The sequence below is a fragment of the Bubalus kerabau genome, chromosome 4, assembly GCF_029407905.1.
Source record: "Bubalus kerabau isolate K-KA32 ecotype Philippines breed swamp buffalo chromosome 4, PCC_UOA_SB_1v2, whole genome shotgun sequence".
Classification (NCBI taxonomy): domain Eukaryota; kingdom Metazoa; phylum Chordata; class Mammalia; order Artiodactyla; family Bovidae; genus Bubalus; species Bubalus kerabau.
In genome coordinates, this window is record NC_073627.1 from 20,536,473 (window position 1) to 20,557,302 (window position 20,830).

The 20,830-nt window shown below is 48.8% G+C and overlaps 1 protein-coding gene across 1 annotated transcript; it reads left to right on the plus strand.

The window, feature by feature from the left end:
* Positions 1-1,386: 1,386 nt before the first annotated feature.
* Positions 1,387-14,792, plus strand: DUSP3 (dual specificity phosphatase 3). Its single transcript, XM_055575764.1, has 3 exons — positions 1,387-1,585; positions 4,766-4,992; positions 11,113-14,792. The coding sequence occupies exons 1-3, from the start codon at positions 1,461-1,463 to the stop codon at positions 11,316-11,318; spliced, it is 558 nt and encodes a 185-aa protein (XP_055431739.1). The 5' UTR covers positions 1,387-1,460; the 3' UTR covers positions 11,319-14,792.
* The last annotated feature ends 6,038 nt before the right edge of the window (positions 14,793-20,830 follow it).

Sequence of the window (20,830 nt, forward strand, 5' to 3'; positions counted from 1 at the left end):
GGTCCCCGGGGAAGAAAGAGGAGCAGTGGAGCATGCCCGGTTGTCCCTGGGCTTCTCTTTTGAAAGTTAACCTATGTCCCAGTCAAGATGAGGACTGAGGCTCAGAAGATTTCCCACCTACCTGGACTGCAGGTGCCACCAAGGGCAGCAGGAAAAAGTGTGTTGTCTGGAAGGGGTGGGAAGGCATGGGGTGGGGGTGGGAGGTTGGAGAAAACCAGCCTTGGTTATACACCATAGGCTGTAAGTTTAGTCTCCACTGCAGTGGTTTCCCTGAAGGTGTGAGACTACAGCTGTTGGAGATATCAATACAAGACCCTTAATGATAATTTGATTTAATGTCATTTTGCAGATGAGGAAACTGAAGTCCAGAGCAACAACCAAACTGCTCTAGAGAAAGTTAGCGGCAGAACTGGGCTCCGGATGTGGGTTTCCTGAATTCCCAGCACCACATTTGCTCTTTGGAGGGTGGGGAGATCTGCCTTTTCATGCCAGTGGAGGAGGACGGTCATTTGCTGGTAGCCGGACCTCAGTAAATGATGAGTTGCTGACATCATGTGGCTTGTAGTGGGCTGGCAGCTGCTCTAGGAGGTGTAGCGCCTAGTGGGTGCGCTACACGCTTGCTGATGGAGAGGGAGAACCCCTACCTAGTGCTCACTATGTAAAGCTGGGCGCTTTCCTGGAATGTTATATTGAATCTTTCAAAAGGCCCTAGGAGTTAGGTGTTTTTATTACCCCCATTTTTCCCCCCCAAAAAACAGGCTCAGAGAGGTTAAGTCACTGCCCAGGACCAGAATGCCATGCTTGTTTGCATAGAGCCCAAGCTTTAGGCAGGATGCCGACTCTCACTGAAGGCTGGAAGAAATGAGCCCTAGAGTTGGGCTTCTCAGCCTTTAACCTTCGTAGGGATCCCCAGCAGGGCTTGTAAAATGCACATCCTCATTCAGCAGGTCTGAGCTGGGCGGGGTGGGGGGTCGGGGGAGATTTTACATTTCTGATCAGCTCCCGGGTGAAGCCAACGCTGCGGGTCCGCAACAGGCAGTCAGAGCTCACAATCGGAACCCGGGTGTCCCTGTAATCCTGAGAAAATTAAGCGACACTTGGGTGTATCCCTGGTCAAGAAAAACTTTTATTGCGCCCTGCATTTAGTCCAGTGTAGTTACTGCACGTCCATGCTTCAGCGGGGGGCGGGAAGAGGACTCTCCGAAACTCCAGGGTGGCAGCATTTCCGCTCCAGACTCAGGCCCCGAAGTCTTTCCCCGCGTTCCCCGGGAACCAAGCGGCACGCATACTTCCCGGAGCTGAGCGCGCCTGGGCGCCCGCGCTTCGCCGCTTCCCGCGCCTTGCGGGCCCGCCTCCGGGGCGGGACGGGGCGGGTCCCGGCTCCGGAGCCCCCGCCCAGCTGACCCGGCCGCTCTCCCCTCGCTCGCGGCTGCCCGGGCGTGCAGGGCCCTGCCGCCGCCATGTCGGGCCCGTTTGAGCTCTCCGTGCAGGATCTCAACGACCTGCTCTCGGATGGCAGCGGCTGCTACAGCCTCCCGAGCCAGCCCTGCAACGAGGTCACCCCCAGGATCTACGTGGGCAACGCGTGAGTCGCCTCTCCCGGGCCCCGAGACGCCCCTCCGACCCCTCCCCGGGGCGCCCCGCCCACCCGAGGGCTGGGGTGGGGGCGTCGGCGGGAGCGGGTGGGGGGAGCCGGGGCGGGGTCGCTCCTCCGGAAGCCGTGGCCGGGGCTGGGCGGGGGCTGGAGTCACCGCCCACCCTTCGTGCGTGGGGCGGAGGGGCTGGACCCCGCCCCGTCCCCGCTCTGTCTTTCCCTTCCCTGGGTGGTGGAGACCCGGGGCCGCTCGGGCAGCCGGCGTCCGGCCCGGGGCCTCCACCCTCTAGGTGCTCCCGGCCTTGGGCGGTGTCGGGGCGACCAGGTTCACTTAACAGGTGGCCCTCTTGTCGCCCGACCGGTCTCCGGCCCGCGCGTCATGTGACAGCTGCCTGGTTCTGCAGTGAGGTCACCGCGGAATGTCTGTCTTCGCTGCCATGGCAACGGGCTGACGTCACAATTCGGGCGTGGAATTTTCCCGGCGAGGCAGGCTTAGATCCGAGAATTGACATATCCCAAACTTGGGGGTTCAGAGATCTGGGGCCAGGTTTCCTCGCTCCTCCCCCTACCTTCCACTTAGGGTTTGATTTTTCTAGAATTCTAGAACGACCCAATGATAAACCCCCTGAGGACCTGAGCCATCACTTAGCAAAGGCTGCCGACCTTCTCGCCACCAGGAAATGCATTTATTATTTATCATTTAGGAGTTCTTACCAAATCGACTTTCTCATTTTCTCATAGTCAAACTACTAGTAAGAATTTCTCAGTAGCAGGAGAGAACTAGTGATAGCCATTCTGAGAGGTGTTGAAATCTCAGCCAAAAGTAAAAAATAGATTCCCATGCCTGTGTAGCCTCCGGAGGGCACAGGAGGTTGGGTTGGATTTTCATGAGACCCTGAGGCCCTAACCTCCGTGGGCCCAGAGACCGCAAGTCTAACCCGGTTTTCTCCTTTTTCACAGGAATAAATGGTGGCCCAGAGCAGGTGAGGGCTTGTGAGGTTAGGGTCAATATCTTGTTCATGTCTGTATCCCAGGTCCTGGACTAGGACCTGATGCTTACTTTGCCAAGGACTGCTGCAAAAATGGGGTCATCACAGCACTAGGGGGTCTAGAAGTCAGGTCCCAGCTTCATGGGGGCCAATCTCATCCATCTATCACTCATTCACCATATGGAGCATCACTGGTGTCAGGCACTGAACAAAGTTCATTCACAGTGTGTGTGTTAATTGCTCAGTCGTGTCTGACTCAGCGCACCTATGGACTGTAGCCCGCCAGCCTCCTTTGTCCGTGTAATTTCCCAGGCGAGAATGCTGGAGTCGGTAGCCATGCCCTTCCTCAGGGGATCTTCCCAACCTGGGGATCTTCCCAACCCAGGGATCAAACCTGGGTCTCCCGCATTGCAAGCAGATTCTTTACCGTCTGAGCCACCAGACAAGCCATCATTCACAGTAGTGATGGTAAAGTTGTTGAATGTTGACTTAGTATTTGAGAAGGAAGATGAATGGCAGTGACTCTTCAAAGTTAGTTATTTTAGATCCTTTTTAATGAGCAACTTTACAGTTGTGTGCAGTGTGCTGATAGCTAACAAAGGGTACCAGAATCTCATCCAGAGTCCTCAGTAATTGCCGAGTTCTGAGAATAAGCCCTTTTCCATCCACCCAAGCAGCAAGGGGCCTTGGCACTCTTGGAAACCCTGCTCTCTCGGGCAGTTTGGCTCAGTCAGCTGTCACTACTTCCAAGGTGGAAACCAAAGATGTGAACATCTGGTGGTGGTCAAGGGTGGCACATGCCAATGGCCACTGTAGAAAACACATCCCTTGCCTTTAAGCAAATCTGACCTTGACACAGACAGGGGCATGGGGAGTGCTCCACAGGGAAGACTGACTGAGTACCTATTTCTCCCCTACCCCTTGCAGTCAGAAGTGCTTTAACAAAATCAGGGCCCCTGATCAGGGCTCACAGGGCAGAGTGAAACCTGGAGGAGCCCCGTTTTCTGCCTCGTGAGATTTGTGGTTGATGTGGGCATGAGAAGCCGAGTGAGGGGGAAGATAGAGCAGGCCTTGTGTCGGGAGAAAAGAGGCCTCCTCCCAGCCCTGCCATGCAGCAGCCCTTGAGAGCATATGCACGTCCTTCGTCTGTCCTGTCGGGCCAGAGTTGAAGCTCTGTCCTTCCTTCCTCCCAGGGCTGATGTGACAGGCAAACAAGATCATGCAGGAGAAGGCCTTGTGTAAAGTGTAAACTGCTGTTTGAATTGGGACGTTGTTGTGAGATGAAATAAAGCAGCCCTTTGACTATTCAGATCGAATGTTTTGTAACCTCTACTGGCTCCGCAAGTGCTTACTCACCCAGGATAGCTTCAGAGACGTGGCTAGTAGTCTATGGCAGGAAGGATCCCTCTAGGGGATGGAAGGGGGCTGCTGCACTCTATAATCCTAGGAAGAAGGCTGCTGGGCTGTGCTGATTTCATTCTTCACTGATTCACCACATACTCCTTCAGTACCTACTGTGTGTGCCAGGTACTAGAGCACGTGCAGGGCATACGGACATGAAGCAGACATGGTTCCTCCATCAAGGAGCTCATAGCCTGGACATCTAAACAGATAAGCACGATCAAGCATTAGGATAGTGGCCCTGATCACGGTGTCAGGCTCTGTCTATAGAACAGCTCATTTAACACTAACAGCAGCCCCAGGAATAGATACTGTTATCATCCTCATTTTACGGATAGGGAAACTGAGGCATGGAAAGGTTAAGTGACTTGTTCAAGCTTAGTAAGTGACAGGGCTGTCTGGAGTATGGCTCCATTTTTAGCCTCTTGGTGATATCACCACCACAGGATCGAGAGCACGATGCTGGATGAAGGGGAGATCAGGAAATGCTGCCAAGGGAGGTGAGATATGAGAGGGTGCACCTTTATGAAGAAGGTGGAGAAGGACATTCCAGGTAGCGGGAATAGTGTGGGCATGAAAGCACCCAGGCTATTTGTGGCAGGTAATTGGAGCTGGCTGGAGTGAGGGCAGAGGGTCATAAGCTGAGGCTGGAGAAGCCAGCAGGGGCCAGAGCATGGAAGGTTCCTTTCTGAGCCAAGAGGCTTAGGGTCTTCTCCATCTTCCTCCCCTGAGGGCTGCCAGGTAGTCAGTTGATCCTCCCCTGCTGCTGTTTCCTGTCCAGGTCTGTGGCTCAAGACATCCCCAAGCTGCAGAAGCTGGGCATCACCCATGTCCTGAATGCGGCTGAGGGCAGGTCCTTCATGCACGTCAACACCAATGCCAACTTCTACAAGGACTCCGGGATCACCTACCTGGGCATCAAGGCCAATGACACACAGGAGTTCAACCTCAGCGCCTACTTTGAAAAGGCGGCAGACTTCATCGACCAGGCTCTGGCTCAGAAGAATGGTAAGGGACCTGCCACCCTGGAAACGGTGGGAGGCTGCTTTTTTTAAAATCAATTTTTATTGGAGTAGAGTTGCTTTACTGGGAGGCAGGTTGAATTTGACTTTTTTAGAAAACAAGCACATGACAGGCCTTTTCTTGGAAAAGCTGATGTTTTCTGGCCCATGTGTGAAAGGCTGAGAGCTTTGGGTCTCTCTCTGCTCACCTGGCTGCCTGTTAAGTGACCACACATGACACAAGGCCTCGGCGCCCTTGTGTTTGCATTGACTTTGGCTGAGGGTTGATTGCCAGCCCTGCTCCCCTATTCAGATAGCTGCAATAGTGAAAATTTATTATTTTCTGTGATAAGAAATCCCGAGGTGACCAGCTCCAGGGCTAGTTGATGCAGTAGCTCTCTGGTGGCTTCAGGACTCTTCTGCCACCCTCAGTGTTGGGGACTCCCCTGATGGTCCCAAGACGGCTATGGTAGATCTGGTTACCACCTCCCAACAGGATAAAGTGCAGTGATGGATGAGGCCACCATCTCTTCCTCATGTTTCTCTCTGTTCTTCTTCTTTTTTTTTTTTTTTTTTTAAATATTTACTACCTTATTTGTCTTCGCCGGGTCATAGTTGCAGCATGTAGGATCTTCAGTCTTCTATGTGGGGTCTTTAGTTGCAACATGTGGGATCTTGTTCCCTGACCAGGGATGGAACCTGGACCCTGTGCTTTGGGAGCACAGAGTCCTAGCCACTGGGCCACCAGGGATGCCCCTTCTCTTTTCTTAAGAACAAATAAAACAGCCCCTAGAAACCACCCAGTGGAGTCCCCCTCACCTCACTGGTGAGAGCTGGGTCACATGCATTACCTGGCTAGGGGAGGGGGGCAGCCCCGATTGGCTTAGGCTGGGAGTCAGCAAACTTTGGCCCAGTTTTTAAATGCTTCCTGCAGGTCCAAAATATAAGGCAGGACCGAAGCAAAACTGCTGGAATGCTGGCTGTCAGGTGAGGCATGCCAGAGAGAAATCCTAGAAGGCCAGAGGGCAGACAGCAGCTGAGCAGGCTGGGCCGCTTGCCCTTTCTGCTTTTAGCTTGATTCTGTCAGCAACTGCCTTTACCTTCCTGCTGCTTCCTCCAGCCCCTTTCTTCTTCCTCACCCAAACCTGGCCAGGGGGAGCGACTCCCACTGAGGCATGATCAGCCCTGTCCCCCTGATTCTAGCCTGTCTCTGCTGCCCTGATGCTGCTTGTCCCAGCAGCCTCCCCACAGCAATGATTGCCAGCAGACAATTTACTAGCCTCTGGTTATCACACAATTGGGGCCCAGGAGGGAGGTTTGATTGCCTGGGATATCTGCAGTCTTTATCATCAGGCCCTCTGTGGTCCTCCCCAGCCTCGTACACATCACGTGCCTCCTCTCCAGCTATACTGAGCTCCGCTGTAGACAAGAATGAGGGGCCCAGTGAAGGGGATGGATTTTGCTCTTCCTGTATATCCATTGGTCATTCATTCAGGGAACTTAGAGCTCCCTGACAGTTTCCTCTTTCCATGCAACTGGGTGACGTCCTGCCTTAGCCCATGTGGTTTGGGTCTGGAGGGAGCTCTCTGCATCTTCCTGACCCATCCTCTGGCAGACCCTGCCTCATGCTTGAGCCCTAGACGTAGTGTCCATTCATCCATGAAGCCTGCCCGCAGTCTGAGTCCACTGTGTCCACTGTCTGTCTCCCTAGCATCTGACATAGTTTGGGCATGTAGCAGGTACACTGGAATACTGAACCAGTGACAGGAAAAAATTCCATGGGTTCTAATGCCCAGTGGAAATACTTATAGGATTGATTGGTCAAGTGAGCCAACAGAAATACACTGGCCTCTAACACTGTACAGGGCTCAAGGGAGCTGGGGGCCCATCACCTTGGGGTGGGGGAATTGGCCAGGGACCCTCAGAGAAGGAAGCAGTCATTTCCAGCTGGGAAGATCAAGGGAGACTTCCTGGAGGAGGTAGTGTATGGGCGAGGCCTGTAAGGATGGACTTTGACCTCTCCTCTTGCTTATTGGCTCTATGAGTTCTGTGCATGCTGAGTATGTTCCAGGTTCTAGATAATGAGGCAGCTGCTCTGCAGAGGGTCCCATTGCCAGGATGGGAGCAGGGAAAGTCCTACTCTGAATACTTTGGATCCATTGGCCAGAGAGTGACTGGGCAGAGAAGTGGAGAACTCCCCATTTCTACCCTGAGAGCATTGGGAAAAATAAGGTTATGTTTTGGGGCTAGGGTCATGGGAATAGAACAGACTGTTTGACTCTGGGTCAGCAAAGTTTCCTTCACAGTAATGCCCATGCAGAGGTGTTGGTGGGGAATCATTCACTCAGCTGATCAGCAAATATTTATTGAACACTTAATGTATGCTGGGAATTGTAGGGTATCCAGAATCAATACCCTATAGTCCTTACCCTTAAGGAACTCACACTCTGGCAGAGGAGGGTTGGTCTGTGTGTGACCAACAGAAACACAGGGCTGGATTGCTACAGAAGAGGATGCACCACGTGCCAGGAGAAGACTCGTAGTGTTGGCTCATATTTATTTATTGAACGTTCATGTCTGCTAGGCGCTAGTCTGAGGCTTTTATATATCTCTTCCCTGAATCTTCAGCCATCTTGGGCCATGGGTATATTAGCTCAGATGAGGAAAGTGAGGCACGATATTCTTAGGTGGGTCATAGGGTGATAACCAGGGTATTGGCCCAGGTTCTCCAGGAAAACAGAACCAATAAAATATACATATATTATTTATTTTAGGGGATTGGCTCACGTGATCATGGGGCTGGCAAATCTGAAACCTGTCAGGCAGACTGGAAACTGAGGCAGGACTTTGCAGATAGAATTCTTTCTTCTCCAGGAAACCTCAGTTTTTTGCTCTTAAGATCTTTAGCTGATTGGATGAGGTCCACCCACCTTATCAAGGGTGATCTCCTTTACTTAAAGTCAACTGATGGGAGGTGTTCATTACATCTACAAAATCTCTTGTAGACTAGTGTTTGACCAAGCAATTGGGTGTCATAGACAAGCCAAGTTGACACATTTAACCATCACAACCAGCAAGTTAAAATTTAAACCCAGATTCCCATGACTTCAAGGATTGGGATTCTCCATCCTTATGCCGACAAAGGAAATAGTTGAGCTGGGGTCTTAAGGATGAATAGGAGTTTGCCAGGTTGAGGAGAGAGAGGGTGTTCCAGGTAGGAGGAACAATATGAGTGAAGGCACAGAGGTGAGAAATAGCCTGGAAAGGTGTCGGGGCCGTGGGCGGTTAGCCTGGTAAGTAACGCTTTGGTGGCTAGCCTACCCGACTAATGGTGACAGGTCCCATTTATATTGGAGAAAGCTCCCTCCAGCTGTTGTGTAGGTTGGTGGAGGGTGAGGGTGGAGGGAAAGCTCAGTTTGGAGGTGAAGGGGCAGAGGTGAGAGATGATGAAGACCTGAACTGAGCACTCTGTGTGAGGAGAGAGTAGGGATAAGAGAAGCCAAGGCTTCTTGCTCAAGGGCCTTCCCACTTTAATAAAAGATTGGGGGAATCTTGTTGATGATGCTCTGGCCTCTCCTGACCATCCCTTCCTTCCTTCATCCAATGCTGGGGATACAACAGGGAGCAAAACAGACAGGCATCCCTGCCCTCGAGGAGCTTACATTTTGGGGGAAGATGACAGTAAACAAGTGAAAAAGATGTGTGGCCCCCAGGGAATGGGGATGACTAAAGCAGGGAGCAAGGGGATGACGGGGTATAGAGAGTGGGCCTGTGGCTCTTTAGAAGGTGGGCAGGAAACACCTTCCTAGGACACTGGAGCAGACACCTGTGAAAAGAGGTGTTGCAGGCAGGCTCCAGTCTGTGGGGTCACAAAGAGTCAGACAGGCCTGAGCAACTAATACGTTCACTTTTTGCAGGCCAAGGGGCTGGCTGGCTGGATTGCAGGGAGAAGGAGAACGAGGAGATGATGTCAAAGTTGGGGAGGGGGTGGATTTAGTAATTTCCCTGGTGGCTCATACCGTAAAGAAGCTGTCTGCAATGTACATTGGGTCTCCTACATTTGATCCCTGGTTCAGGAAGATCCCCTGGAGGAGGGCATGGCAACCCACTCCACTATTCTTGCCTGGGGAATTCCATGGACAGAGGAGCCTGGCAGGCTGCAGTCCTTGGGGTCGCAAAGAGTGGAACACAGCTGAACAACACGTACATACATTGTTTTGATTCTCTGTGTTTGTGTTTGACATTCATGGTCCTTTTATTTTGAAATGGTTTTGTTGAGGCATTAATTGACATTCCCCAAACTACACAGAGTTTGGTGAGTTTTGACATATGTACCCCACAGATTTCCTTCACCTCCCTTTATGACCTCTCCCTTCCGCTCCTCTCTCTCCTCCACTCCCAAGTAACCACTGATCTGCTTTGTATCACTAGACATTAGTGTACATTTTGTAGAGTTTTGTGTAAATGGAGTTGCACAATATGTATGCTTTTTCGGTCTGGCCTCTTTCGCTCAGCATAATTCTTTTGTTTCTTCAGTCCTGTTGCAGGTAGCAGGAATGCCTTTGTAATGCTGAGTAGTGTTCTGTTGGATGGAAGTTCCATAGTTTGTTTATCCATTTACCTGTTGATGGACATTTGGGTGGTTTTCCTATTTTGCTTTTGCTTGAAATAGAAAATTCATGTAGGTTAGTACCGGATCGCAGAGTGTAGATCAGTGCGCTGCACACCACCCGTGTTTTGTTGTTCGGTTGCTAAGTTGTATCTGACTCTTTGCGACCCCATGGACAGCATGCCAGACTTCCCTGTCCTTCACTATCAGCCCCCAGATCAAGAAACTAAACCTGACCAGCACCCCAGAACCCCCACATGTTCCTCCCAGTGTCGCATCTCCCACCTCCACACCACTATCCAAACTTCTAAACGCACAGCTCAGTTTTGCTGGCCTTTTTTTTTTTTTTTTTTTTTTCAGTTTTGTCTTGGCCACACCTCGCAGCATATGTGATCTAGTCCCCTAACCAGGGATTGAACCCGTGCCCCCTGTAGTAGAAGCCCCGTGTCCTAACCATTGGACCACCAGTAAATTCCCCTGACACTTCTACTCTGTGGGATCATACACATCGTGTTTGTGCGTTTCATCCAATTTGTATCTGGGAAGTTGTAGACTGTTCAGACTTAGTATTTATCTACTCTTCTGTTGACCAGCCTTTGGGAGTTTCCAGTTTGGGGCTGTTGTGACTAGTGCTGCCTATGACATCCTGGTGGGATTCTTGTAGCAGACATGTGTATGCAGTCCTATCTGGTGTGGGTCTGGGATGGAATTGCCAGGCCCTGGGGGATGCACATGGTCAGCTTGAGTAGATACCACCACATGGTTTCCTGAAGCCATGATCCCCTCCCCAAACATGGTAGCTCAGCTGGTAAAGAATCCACCTGCAATGCAGGAGACCCTGGTTCAATTCCTGGGTCGAGAAGATCTGTTGGAGAAGGGATAGACTACCCACTGCAATATTCTTGGGCTGGTACATCCCCTCCCCTAACCACAGTAGCTCAGCTGGTAAAGAATCCACCTGCAATGCAGGAGACCCTGGTTCAATTCCTGGGTCGAGAAGATCTGTTGGAGAAGGGATAGGCTGCAGTATTCTTGTTCCTCCCTGGTGGCTTAGCTGGTAAAGAATCTGCCTGCAATGTGGGAGACCTGGGTTCGATCCCTGGGTTGGGAAGATCCCCTGGAGAAGGGAATGGCTACCCACTCCAGTATTCTGGCCTAGAGAATTCCATGAACTGAATAGTCCATGGGGTCACAAAGAGTTGGACATGACTGGGCAACTGTCACTCTTTTTCACTTTCCCCAGCCACAGATCAAAGTCCTAGCAAAGCGTCAGATATGACTGAGCAACTCTGACTTTTCTTTTTCACTTGCCCCAGCCACAGATCAAAGTCCTAGCTATGCTCCACATCCCTGACAGTGCTTTGTGTGTTTTATATTTATCTTTGCCATCTTAGCCATTCTGGTGGGCCCAGGATGGCCTGGCAGCGTAATTTGCATGTGCATGTCCTGGGAATAGTTTTGACTGGAGTTGAGGTGTGGTGGGCCAGCCCCAGCTCATCACGTCCCCATCTCTCACAGGCCGAGTGCTGGTCCACTGCCGTGAGGGTTACAGCCGCTCCCCGACCCTCGTCATCGCGTACCTCATGATGCGTCAGAAGATGGATGTCAAGTCCGCCCTGAGCATCGTCAGGCAGAACCGTGAGATCGGCCCCAACGACGGTTTCCTGGCCCAGCTCTGCCAGCTCAATGACAGACTCGTCAAGGAGGGAAAATTGAAACTCTAGGGTGCCCCCACTGCCTCGTCTCTAGAGGTCAGACGGGGGTGGGGGTCCCTGGTTGTGATGTCACAGGCTGCCATGTTTAGAAAACAGTGTACCCTGCTCCCAGCATCACCAGGCACTTGCCCACACGTCTGTCCCAACATGGCCCTGGGCCACTTTTCCCCTGGGGAGCATATAAAGAAGTTTGCTGAGGAGGGCGTCCTGCTCCCTGGCGTGTCCTGCGCCTGCAGTTTATGACGTCCTCACCCTGAGGTGAGGGCCCAGAGGGGGAAGGCCTGTGACAGGTGTGCTTCTCCTGGACGACCCAGGGCAAGAGGTTTGTGGAAGTGCAAGGCCTGAGATGCTCACGGGGGCCCTCCTGACCTCCCCCACCCCCTATTCCGAGCCCCCACCCCTGGGCCCTTTCCTGAATGGGGCTCTGTAAAGGAACTATGCAAATGTGGGCCCCTCTCCCCCCACTGTGTCTGTCTCCCCTGAATCCTCACAGCCGTCCACGCCCTGCTCACAGAGACACGTCATGAGGTCTGAAGCTGGCTGGGGTCAGTTGTCCGTGGGTGGAAATGCTCATCAAGTAACTGCATTTGACGATTTCCTTAGGATTAAAGATATCGAAACAAAGAGGCCCTTGTGTGGGCAGACACATCCCTCTTCTTGAAGGACTCTCCTAGATCAATAGTTTGAAAAATGTGACTCCTTAGAAGGCTTGAGTTCAGAATCCGCCTTTTAGGGATACTCGGCTCTCAGTCCCTTGGTCCGTTAGAAGAGTAGTTCCTTAGGCAGGGTTTTATTTTTCTTTTTTAGAAAACAGGGTGTTGAAGTCCAGCCTATTTAAAAACCCCACCATTTGGAGAATTACAAGGGTTTTGTCCTAAATTATAGTGTTGGCGGGCCCAAGCCACTCGTGCTCACTGCTTTTTGTCTCAGTTGCTATTCCAAGAACAGGAGGAGGAAATTGGCCAATTATAGCGCATGTGTTGCGTGTGTGTGAGAGAGCAACATAGCCAGTGGCTGGACAAACAGGGGGTTGAACGGGCCCAGGCTCACACCCTGCCCACTCACAGGTAGTTCTTACAGCTCTCTGCTGCCAGAAAAGGTTCTGGAGCCTTGGGAGCAAAAATGATTCAGCCAGGCAGAAAGGAAACATGACGGAATGTCCAAATGGCGCCTTTATTGATGGTAGAGCAAAGAAACAAAAAGAAACAGCCTTTGCAAGGACTTTTTAGGATGATGTTGGAAGCCATGAACACTCACACTCACACGTGTGTACACATTTGTCAGAATAGAGGAGTTTTGTTTTGAACACAGTCTTGTTAGCACTTGGCATAATTGTCATCAGGGTAAGCGATGCGGTGCCGTCGTCTTCAGGTTCCCTAATGGCAGAGAGGTGGTCCTCAGCTCTGCCCCCTGGCACTTAGCACATAGATGTTTGATAAAAGTTTGTGGAATTAAACTTTTTTTTTCTTTTCTTGAGCACCAAATATATGCAAGGCATTGTTCTGGTGGGTCTACCAAGCTCCCAGAAGCCTGACTTGGTGGTAGGATCCCTTGCAAGGATTTGCAAAGGAGTCTTACCTGAAATGAAATATCAGGGACTTTTGTTGAATATTTAAAATTCAGTTTTAAGTTTCAGTTCAGGCAGTGGTTCTGACCATGTGGAGGTGGAAATGTGCCTTTTCGAGAATTGACCAGAAGCTTCCAGCTAGGTGGAGGAGAGGCAGGTATGCCTTACACCCAGGGGTAATGATCTCTATCTTGACAGAAGCAGCACCGCCCAGCCTGGATGTCCCCTTTGCTCTGTGACCGTAGCAGCCCCGAACAGACTAGAATCTGTCTTTTTCAGATACCAGGCTGCCCCCATAGACCCACCCAAGTGAAACGGCCTTTTCCCCCACTGTGTCCCTCACAGAGGCCAGATAACTCTTCCACTTCATCTAACTTGATCCTCACAATAACCTTATTAACTTGGTGTTGGGCTCATTCATGTATTGGTACCTTTAAGAAAAGGAACTGGGGTTCAGAGTGATTAGGGGTGGGGTGCTCAGGGCTTCCTAGCTCAAAGGCAGAGCTGAGGTGAAACTGCAGGTTGACTGCTCTCTGAAGCTGAATTCTTCCTCTCCTACTACACTCCTCCTCAAGAAATGAGCCCTCGGGAAGGTCTCAGTGCGCTGCGCATGCTGTTGACCCAGCCCCTGTGCACGAGGCCAGTTAGCTTTGTAGCCAGAGGACAACAGTTCAAGCCATAGTGCTGGGGGAGGGGAGGGGGGCCTGCTGCAGGAAAAATAAGAAGTGTGGGTCCCCAATTGGGTTAGGATGTGTGGCTCTTCTCGGAAACACGTAGCATCCCTAAGTCAGAGCTTTCTGCTCCACTTGCGGAAGAGGCTCGAGAGCTGGGGCTGGGTCCCTCTCCCACGCCCAGGCGGTGGTCCTCACACGAGACAGCCTCAGCTACTTAGGTCTGCTGACAGGACCTCTTGAAAAGCCTCTTTGTGTGGGGACATGTTGGAGAAAAGGCCATGGGGAGAACTACTGCCATCACTTTGGGGCTACTTTTCTGCTGATAACTTGGGATTTCTTCAGTCTTTAGTCCCAGCAACCCTATATTTCCTTCACAAGATGTGGCTCCTACTTTGAGTAAAAAGAAAATCAACTTCTGTTGTGTAAGACCCAACACATGCTCATCTGGACAGCTTCCCCCTCTGCCACCGGAAAGTGATGGAATAGGAACTCAGGGTGCCTCTATCCCCTCCTGTGACCTGGTCTCTTTCTTTGACTGGGAGACCCCCATCTAGACCAGATGAGAGCACCAAATGGTTTTCTTCTCAGTTCTGAAGCAGTACATCTTCCACTGGCTTGTCTGTTTCCCTGCCACTCCAAGTTAGCTGGAGAGCAGAAATCACCATTTTTCAAACAAGGGGACTAAACTTGAAGACCTCTAAGGTCCCTTTTGGCTCTGACACCATTGCGTTGTTAGGAGAATCCCCATTGACTTGGACCGCCACCTGGAAATTATAGGGTGTGTAACAACATGATGACCAGCAGGTGGCGCTGTGTTCCACTCATGGTGATGGATGCTTGGGAAAATGTTGGTGCCTTTTGTGTCACAATGTTAAGATGCTAATGTTTTAATCGAAATAAGCACTGATCTTAAAATATGAAGATGTTAGCTTTTTTCGTAGGAAATTTTCTGTCATAAAACCGGCATCAAGAATCACTGAAGAGCTGACAACGATGGTCCTTCCAAGTCCAGATTTTATCCTGATTGGAAAGGGAGGCCATCTCCGGTTGAGAGAATAGATTGGTTGGAAGCTTAACTTACCTGCTGTCAGCTTTTAGGGTAATTTGACTGTGAAAGCATCAATTTTCTGGACAGAAAAGGGAAAGGTATTAAACTGGTTTTAAAAAAAATAAGTTTAATGTCTGTCATATCACAAATCAGTGTTAAAACACTAAAACTGTAACCAAAATAAATGTCTTATATTATGAAGAAATGGTCTTTTTTGTCCTTCTTATCATAGTTGATTTTCTTTTATACTTTTATGCTTAGCTTTTATGTTTGCTTTTTCTAATGATCATCATTTAAAAATTCAGCCTCCTGATCTAGTTATAGGTTCTGTGATGATTATAGTCATGTAGTAAATATTTATTGAACATCTCTCCAGTACCAGAAAATTCCTGGCTTAGGAATAATCTTTTTATTTAATTTTTTAAAATTCCAGCTTTATGATTGTGTAACTGGTTGGAATATTCTTGATTGGAGTGGCCCACCACTGCCAATGAGGCAGATAAGATTTATGTTCCTAAGAAAGGGGGGATGGGGTGAGTCTCAGGGTCACCTCCCATGAAGATGACTGTGTGGCATTTTAGGAGTTGAGTAATCCTGCAAACGGGCAGTCCCTAAACATCTCCTGCCCCTAGATGTTTTATAAGTTCCTCTATTAGCACTAACTCTTTTATAAGAAGCATTGCTTTTTTCCCCCTCTGAATAAAAAACTGAGAGAAAACCGAGTGACTTTCCTCCAGACAGAAAGAGCCTGGGAGGAAAAAGAGCCTCCTGGTCTCCAGCTCATCTACAGCAGGAGGCAATTAGACTAGCTCAGTATAATCAAACCTCTTTGGCAACCTAATCTTCATATTTTGATACAAAAGCACTGATGTATAAAATGGGTAATGTTTTTAAAGTGGAACTTAAACATTTTAATTAAAAAGGAAATACTGTATAGGAACAGTAATAAATTCAAACAATACAAAAAGGTTTAGTAAACCTTACCCCAAACCTTCAATACCTCTCCCTCAGAGGAAGCCAGTTCTAAGTATATCCTTTTAGAAAAGTGCCGTGCATGTGTAAGCGCACATGTTTGGATACATGTGTGTATGTTGTTATTGTTTCGTCAACTAAGTTGTGTCTGACTCTTGCAACCCCATAGACTGTAGCCTGCCAGGCTCCTCTGCCCATGGGATTTCCCAGGCAAGAATACTGGAGTGGGTTGCCATTTCCTTCTCCAGGGAATCTTCCCAACCCAGGGATTGAACCCGAGTCTCCTCCATCGGCAGGTGGATTCTTCACCACTGAGCCACCAGGGAAGTACATGTGTGTATGCAGATATCCTTTAACCCATAAATGGAAAATGTTCTACACTTTGATTTTTTTTGCTAAACAATATATTGTACCCTCTGTTTCTTATATTCCCATTCATTTTATCAGCTACCTAGCATCCATTGTGTATGGACAAACTGTGATTTCTGTATACTGTTATTTTCAAGGTCCAGTCTGCTTTAATGAGCACCAAATATAAAATGAGACTCATGAATGATAATCACAGTGTTTTATCTGCTTTGTATCTGGTTAATTTCTGTTGTCCATTGGGGTGGAACAGTGTCAGGCACAGCCTGCTACTCAGAACTAAGGACGGATGTTCTGTGCTCCCTTGTGTAATTTCATGGGTGTGGAAATGTCCAAGCTAACTTTTTAAAAAAGACGTCTCTGAGCTATGGCTTCCTGAATTGATGATCCCATTTATAAGAGGTTCAAATGCACGAAGACTGCAGTTTTTAAGTCTACATCAAAATGAGTTAATTTGCAGGCAATACCATGAGTGGGTCATCTCCAATTCATTCAAAGCATATGCATACCACATTGTTATAATGTGTGTATTTATTATGTTTTTATTTATGTACTTAGGCTGGCCATGGGGCTTGTGGGATCTTAGTTCCCAAATTGGGGATTGAGCCTGAGCCCTTGGCAGTGAAAGCACCAATTCCTAACCACTGGACCACCAGAGAATTCCCTATTATATTTTTAACTAATTAAAATGTACATGGTTTTTAAGCCATGAACCATCTCTGTGGAAGCTGGGGTTCTGGGGGATCTAGTTTGAAGGCCCATGAACCAGAAGACTGCATATCGCGCCTGGGGGGCCACCCTGAGGAGGAGGAGGAGGGCAGAAAGAAGGGAAAGAATCGCTTCTGAGGGGATAGACGTTTCTGAATGCAAAGGGTGACAGTCTTCTTTGGTCAACTTTATTAGTCAGGCCCCGCTGAACTCTTCTGCAGCTAGGCCTTCCTTGTCTTTTAGACTTTTACGGTCATCTCTGTATTATTTCATTTTAGCAAGAATCCTGCCAACTCAGTTTAGCCTGAATTCCCCATCCTCCATATCTGGTCACCTTCAATACCTGATCAGGTGTCTCACCCCCCAGCATCCCCAGGTGATGTCTGACCACCCCGGCCTGCCTTCAGCAAGAATCTCATTAGGTTCCTTTTGCCAGAAACCTCCCTCACCCCCGATGTGTCCTCTTGGTAATTTTCCATTCACTGACCCCCCCTACCCTGCTGTTTGGCTATAAATTCCCACTTTCCTTGTTATATTCAGAGTTGAGTCCAATCTGTCTTCCCCACTACATAACCCCATTGCTGTGGTCCCTGTCTATACCTATTATGATGGTCTCCCCCTCCGTCTTTACCTTTCTTCCTTTTTTTTGGCTGTGCTGGATCTTCGTTGCTACGCATGGTCTTTCTCTAGTTGCAGCGAGTGGGAGCTACTCTGGAGTTGCAGTGTGCGGGTTTCTCATTGCAGTGGCTTCTCTTGTGTACGGGCTCTAGGCACGCAGGCTTCAGTAGCTGTGGCACGTGGGTTCAGTAGTTGTGGCGCATGGGCTTAATTCCATGGGATTTTCCCAGACCAGGGATTGGACTGAGTCCCCTGCACTGGCACTCAGATTCTTAACCTCTGGACCATTAGGAAAGTCCCTTATTTATCATTTGAAACAAGGATTTACAGAGAGGGGCCTTCCTGCAGGCAAAGGGTGGCAGTTAGGTTCTGGGGATGAGTCAGGGCCCCACCTTAAACAGCCTGGTCTGCCAGGCAGAAGGAAGTGGAGGTTTAGTCATGTTGGGGCTGGGGAGCCATTGGCCTGTTCTAAGCAGGAGGGTGAATGACACGGGCTCTTTAGTGCCATCCCTCAGGAGCTGCTGAACCAACAAGTAGATTTCCACCTGTCCTGAGACCCTGCCCTCTACAGAGAATGATTTCTCAACTGTGAATAAAGACAGGGTGATTTGGACTTCCCTCAGGGCAGACACTGTCTATAAACAGAGATTGCCCTCCTAATCCAGATCCTCCATTTTTACCACTGATCTGTGGCAGCACATCTGTGGCACTGATCTGAGCCGGGTATGCAGTAATCTCCAATTTTGAGACCACAGAGGCTAAACCTCTGCCACCAGGTCAACCAGCTACAACATGCAGTGCCAGTTCAACAAAGATATAAAACTACAACTGACCACAGAAAATATCACACACCCTTGGACACTGCTATAAGGACTCTGAAGATTGAGACTAGCAAGAGGGGGAGGCCCAATACCCCTCACCATCCCAGTTCAGCAGGAAGTAGCCAGAAAGACCTCGACGCCCCTATTCCCAAAGAATTGGGAATTCTTGAGGGGGGAATGTTAGGTAGGTAGAATAGGAAAAAAGAGTCCAAAATGGCGGTGGCTAAATCCCATGGACAGAGGAGCCTGGTAGGCTCAGTCCATTGGGTCGCTAAGAGTCAGACACGACTGAGTGACTTCACTTTCACTTTTCACTTTCACACATTAGAGAAGGAAATGGCAACCCACTCCAGTGTTCTTGCCTTGAGAATCCCAGGGACGGGGGAGCCTGGTGGGCTTCCGTTTATGGGGTCACACAGAGTCAGACACGACTGAAGCGACTTAGCAGCAGCAGTGGCAGCAAAATCTGTTTAAAAATGCAGCCAAGGGACTTCTCAGTGTCTAAGACTCCATGTTCCCAATGCAGCAGGCCCAGGTTTGATCCCTGGTCAAGGAACTAGATCCCACATGCCGCAACTTAAGAGTTCGCATGCCGCAATTAAAGATCCCACAACCAGGAACAGAGATCAAAGGTCCCACATGCCACAACTAAGACCCAGATCAACCAAATATATCAAAATAAATATTTTTTAGAAGACTAGAGAAACACAGATAAGGAAAAAATATTTTTTAAAATATAAATAAAAATGCATAGAGACGGGGCTTGGGAACCAAGTAGAGACTGAAACTAACTTAGCTTTGCCAACACTTTTGGATTAAACATTCTACAAGCCTGAGGAGTCAGAGGAGCATAACTTACTTTCCAGATCTGGCCTGTCCTTCAAAGTCTGGTCCAAATGCCACATCTTCCCAGATCCACCCCAACAAGAAGAGGTTGTTCTTTTCTCTAAAGGCCCCAAACACTTTGTCCTTTTAAAAGAATGTATCTGGACCTTTCCTTAGTGGCACCAATCACTTTCTACTTGGTATTGGGGTTATGTGCATGAAGAATTTATTCCTTCCCTGATACTGGAGTTCCTGGGTGGGGAGTATGTATCAGTTCATTGTGCCTGAAGTCTTGCTTCATTAAATGTTTGACAAGTGAACTTAAGAATAGGCCGCTTGATAGAAACAAAAACCACTAAATCATCATGTAGAAAAACAGCCTTGACAGAAATTCAACTACTAATAATTGAATTTAAATTATTAAATTCAATTTAAGGGATTTCCCTGACAGTCTGATGGTTAAGACTCCGCCCTTCCACTGAAGGGGCACAGGTTCAATCCCTGGTCAGGGAACTAAGATCTCACATGCTGCGTGATGTGGCCAAATAAATAAATTCAATTTAAAAAAAATTTAACAGCCCACACTCAGGGATGGCAGCCTTGTGGAGAAACATGCTATTATGTATTGAATTGTTGATTGACTATGAATCCAAAATTCATATGTTGAATCCAAAGACCTCAGAATGTGACCTTATTTGGAAGTAGGGTTGTTGCAGATATAATTAGTTGAGATGAGGTCATCAGGGTGGGTGATAATCCAACATGACTGATGCCCTTATAAAAAGGGGGAATTAGGACATATGCACACACACGGGGAGAATAGCATGTGAAGATGAAGACAGAGATTGGGGCAAAGCTTCTGCAAAACCAAGAAATGTCAAAGACTGCCAGTGAGCCCCCAGAAATGAGGGGATAGGCACAGAACAGGCTCTTCTTTGAAGCCCTTGGAAGGAACCAACCTTGCTAATGCTTTAATCTCAGACTTTGGCCTCCAGAAACTATGAGACAATAAATTTCCGTTGTTTAAGCCACTCAGTCTCTGGTACTTTGTTTCAGCAGCGCTAGCAAACTAGACACATGTCCATTTGTATATCATTATTGAGACTGGGGACTGTTTACTCTCTCAGACCCAGCATTCACTTCAGAAATAACCCTACAGGTAAAAAAATACTTGATGGAATCAGTCAGTTCAGTTGCTCGGCCATGTCTGACTCTGCAACCCCATGGATTACAGCACACCAGGCTTCCCTGTCCGTCACCGACTCCCAGAGCTTGCTCAAACTCATGTCCATCAAATTAGTGATGCCATCCAACCATCTTATCCTCTGTTGTCCCCTTCTCCTCCTGCCTTCAGTCTTTCCCAGCATCAGGGTCTTTTCCAATGAGTCAGTTCTTCTCATTAGGTGTCCAAAGTATTGGAGTTTCAGCATCAGCATCAGTCCTTCCAATGAATATTCAGGACTGATTTCCTTTAGGATTGACTACTCAGCAATAAAGAGGACCAGATTGTTGATACATGAAACAGCTCAGATGAATCTCCAGGGAATGAGGCTCAGTGAAAAAATCCAGTCCTAAAAGGTTACATCCTGACTGATTCTATTTATATACCTGAAATGACAAAATTGTAGAAATGGGGAATAGATTCGTGGTGCCATAGGGTTAGAAGTGAAGGAGAAGGGCATGATTATAAAAGGGCAATGAGAGGCATCTTTGTAGTCAGAGTTGTTCTTTGTCTTGACCATGATGGTTGTTACTTGAACCAATACATGATAAAGTTGCATAGAACTAACACACACACACACACACACACACATACAAGTAAAACTGGGGAAATCTGAATAAGACTGGTAAACTGTATCAGTGTCAGTATGCTGGCTTTTGCAAGATGTTATCATCAAGAGAAAATGGGCAGAGGGGACAGG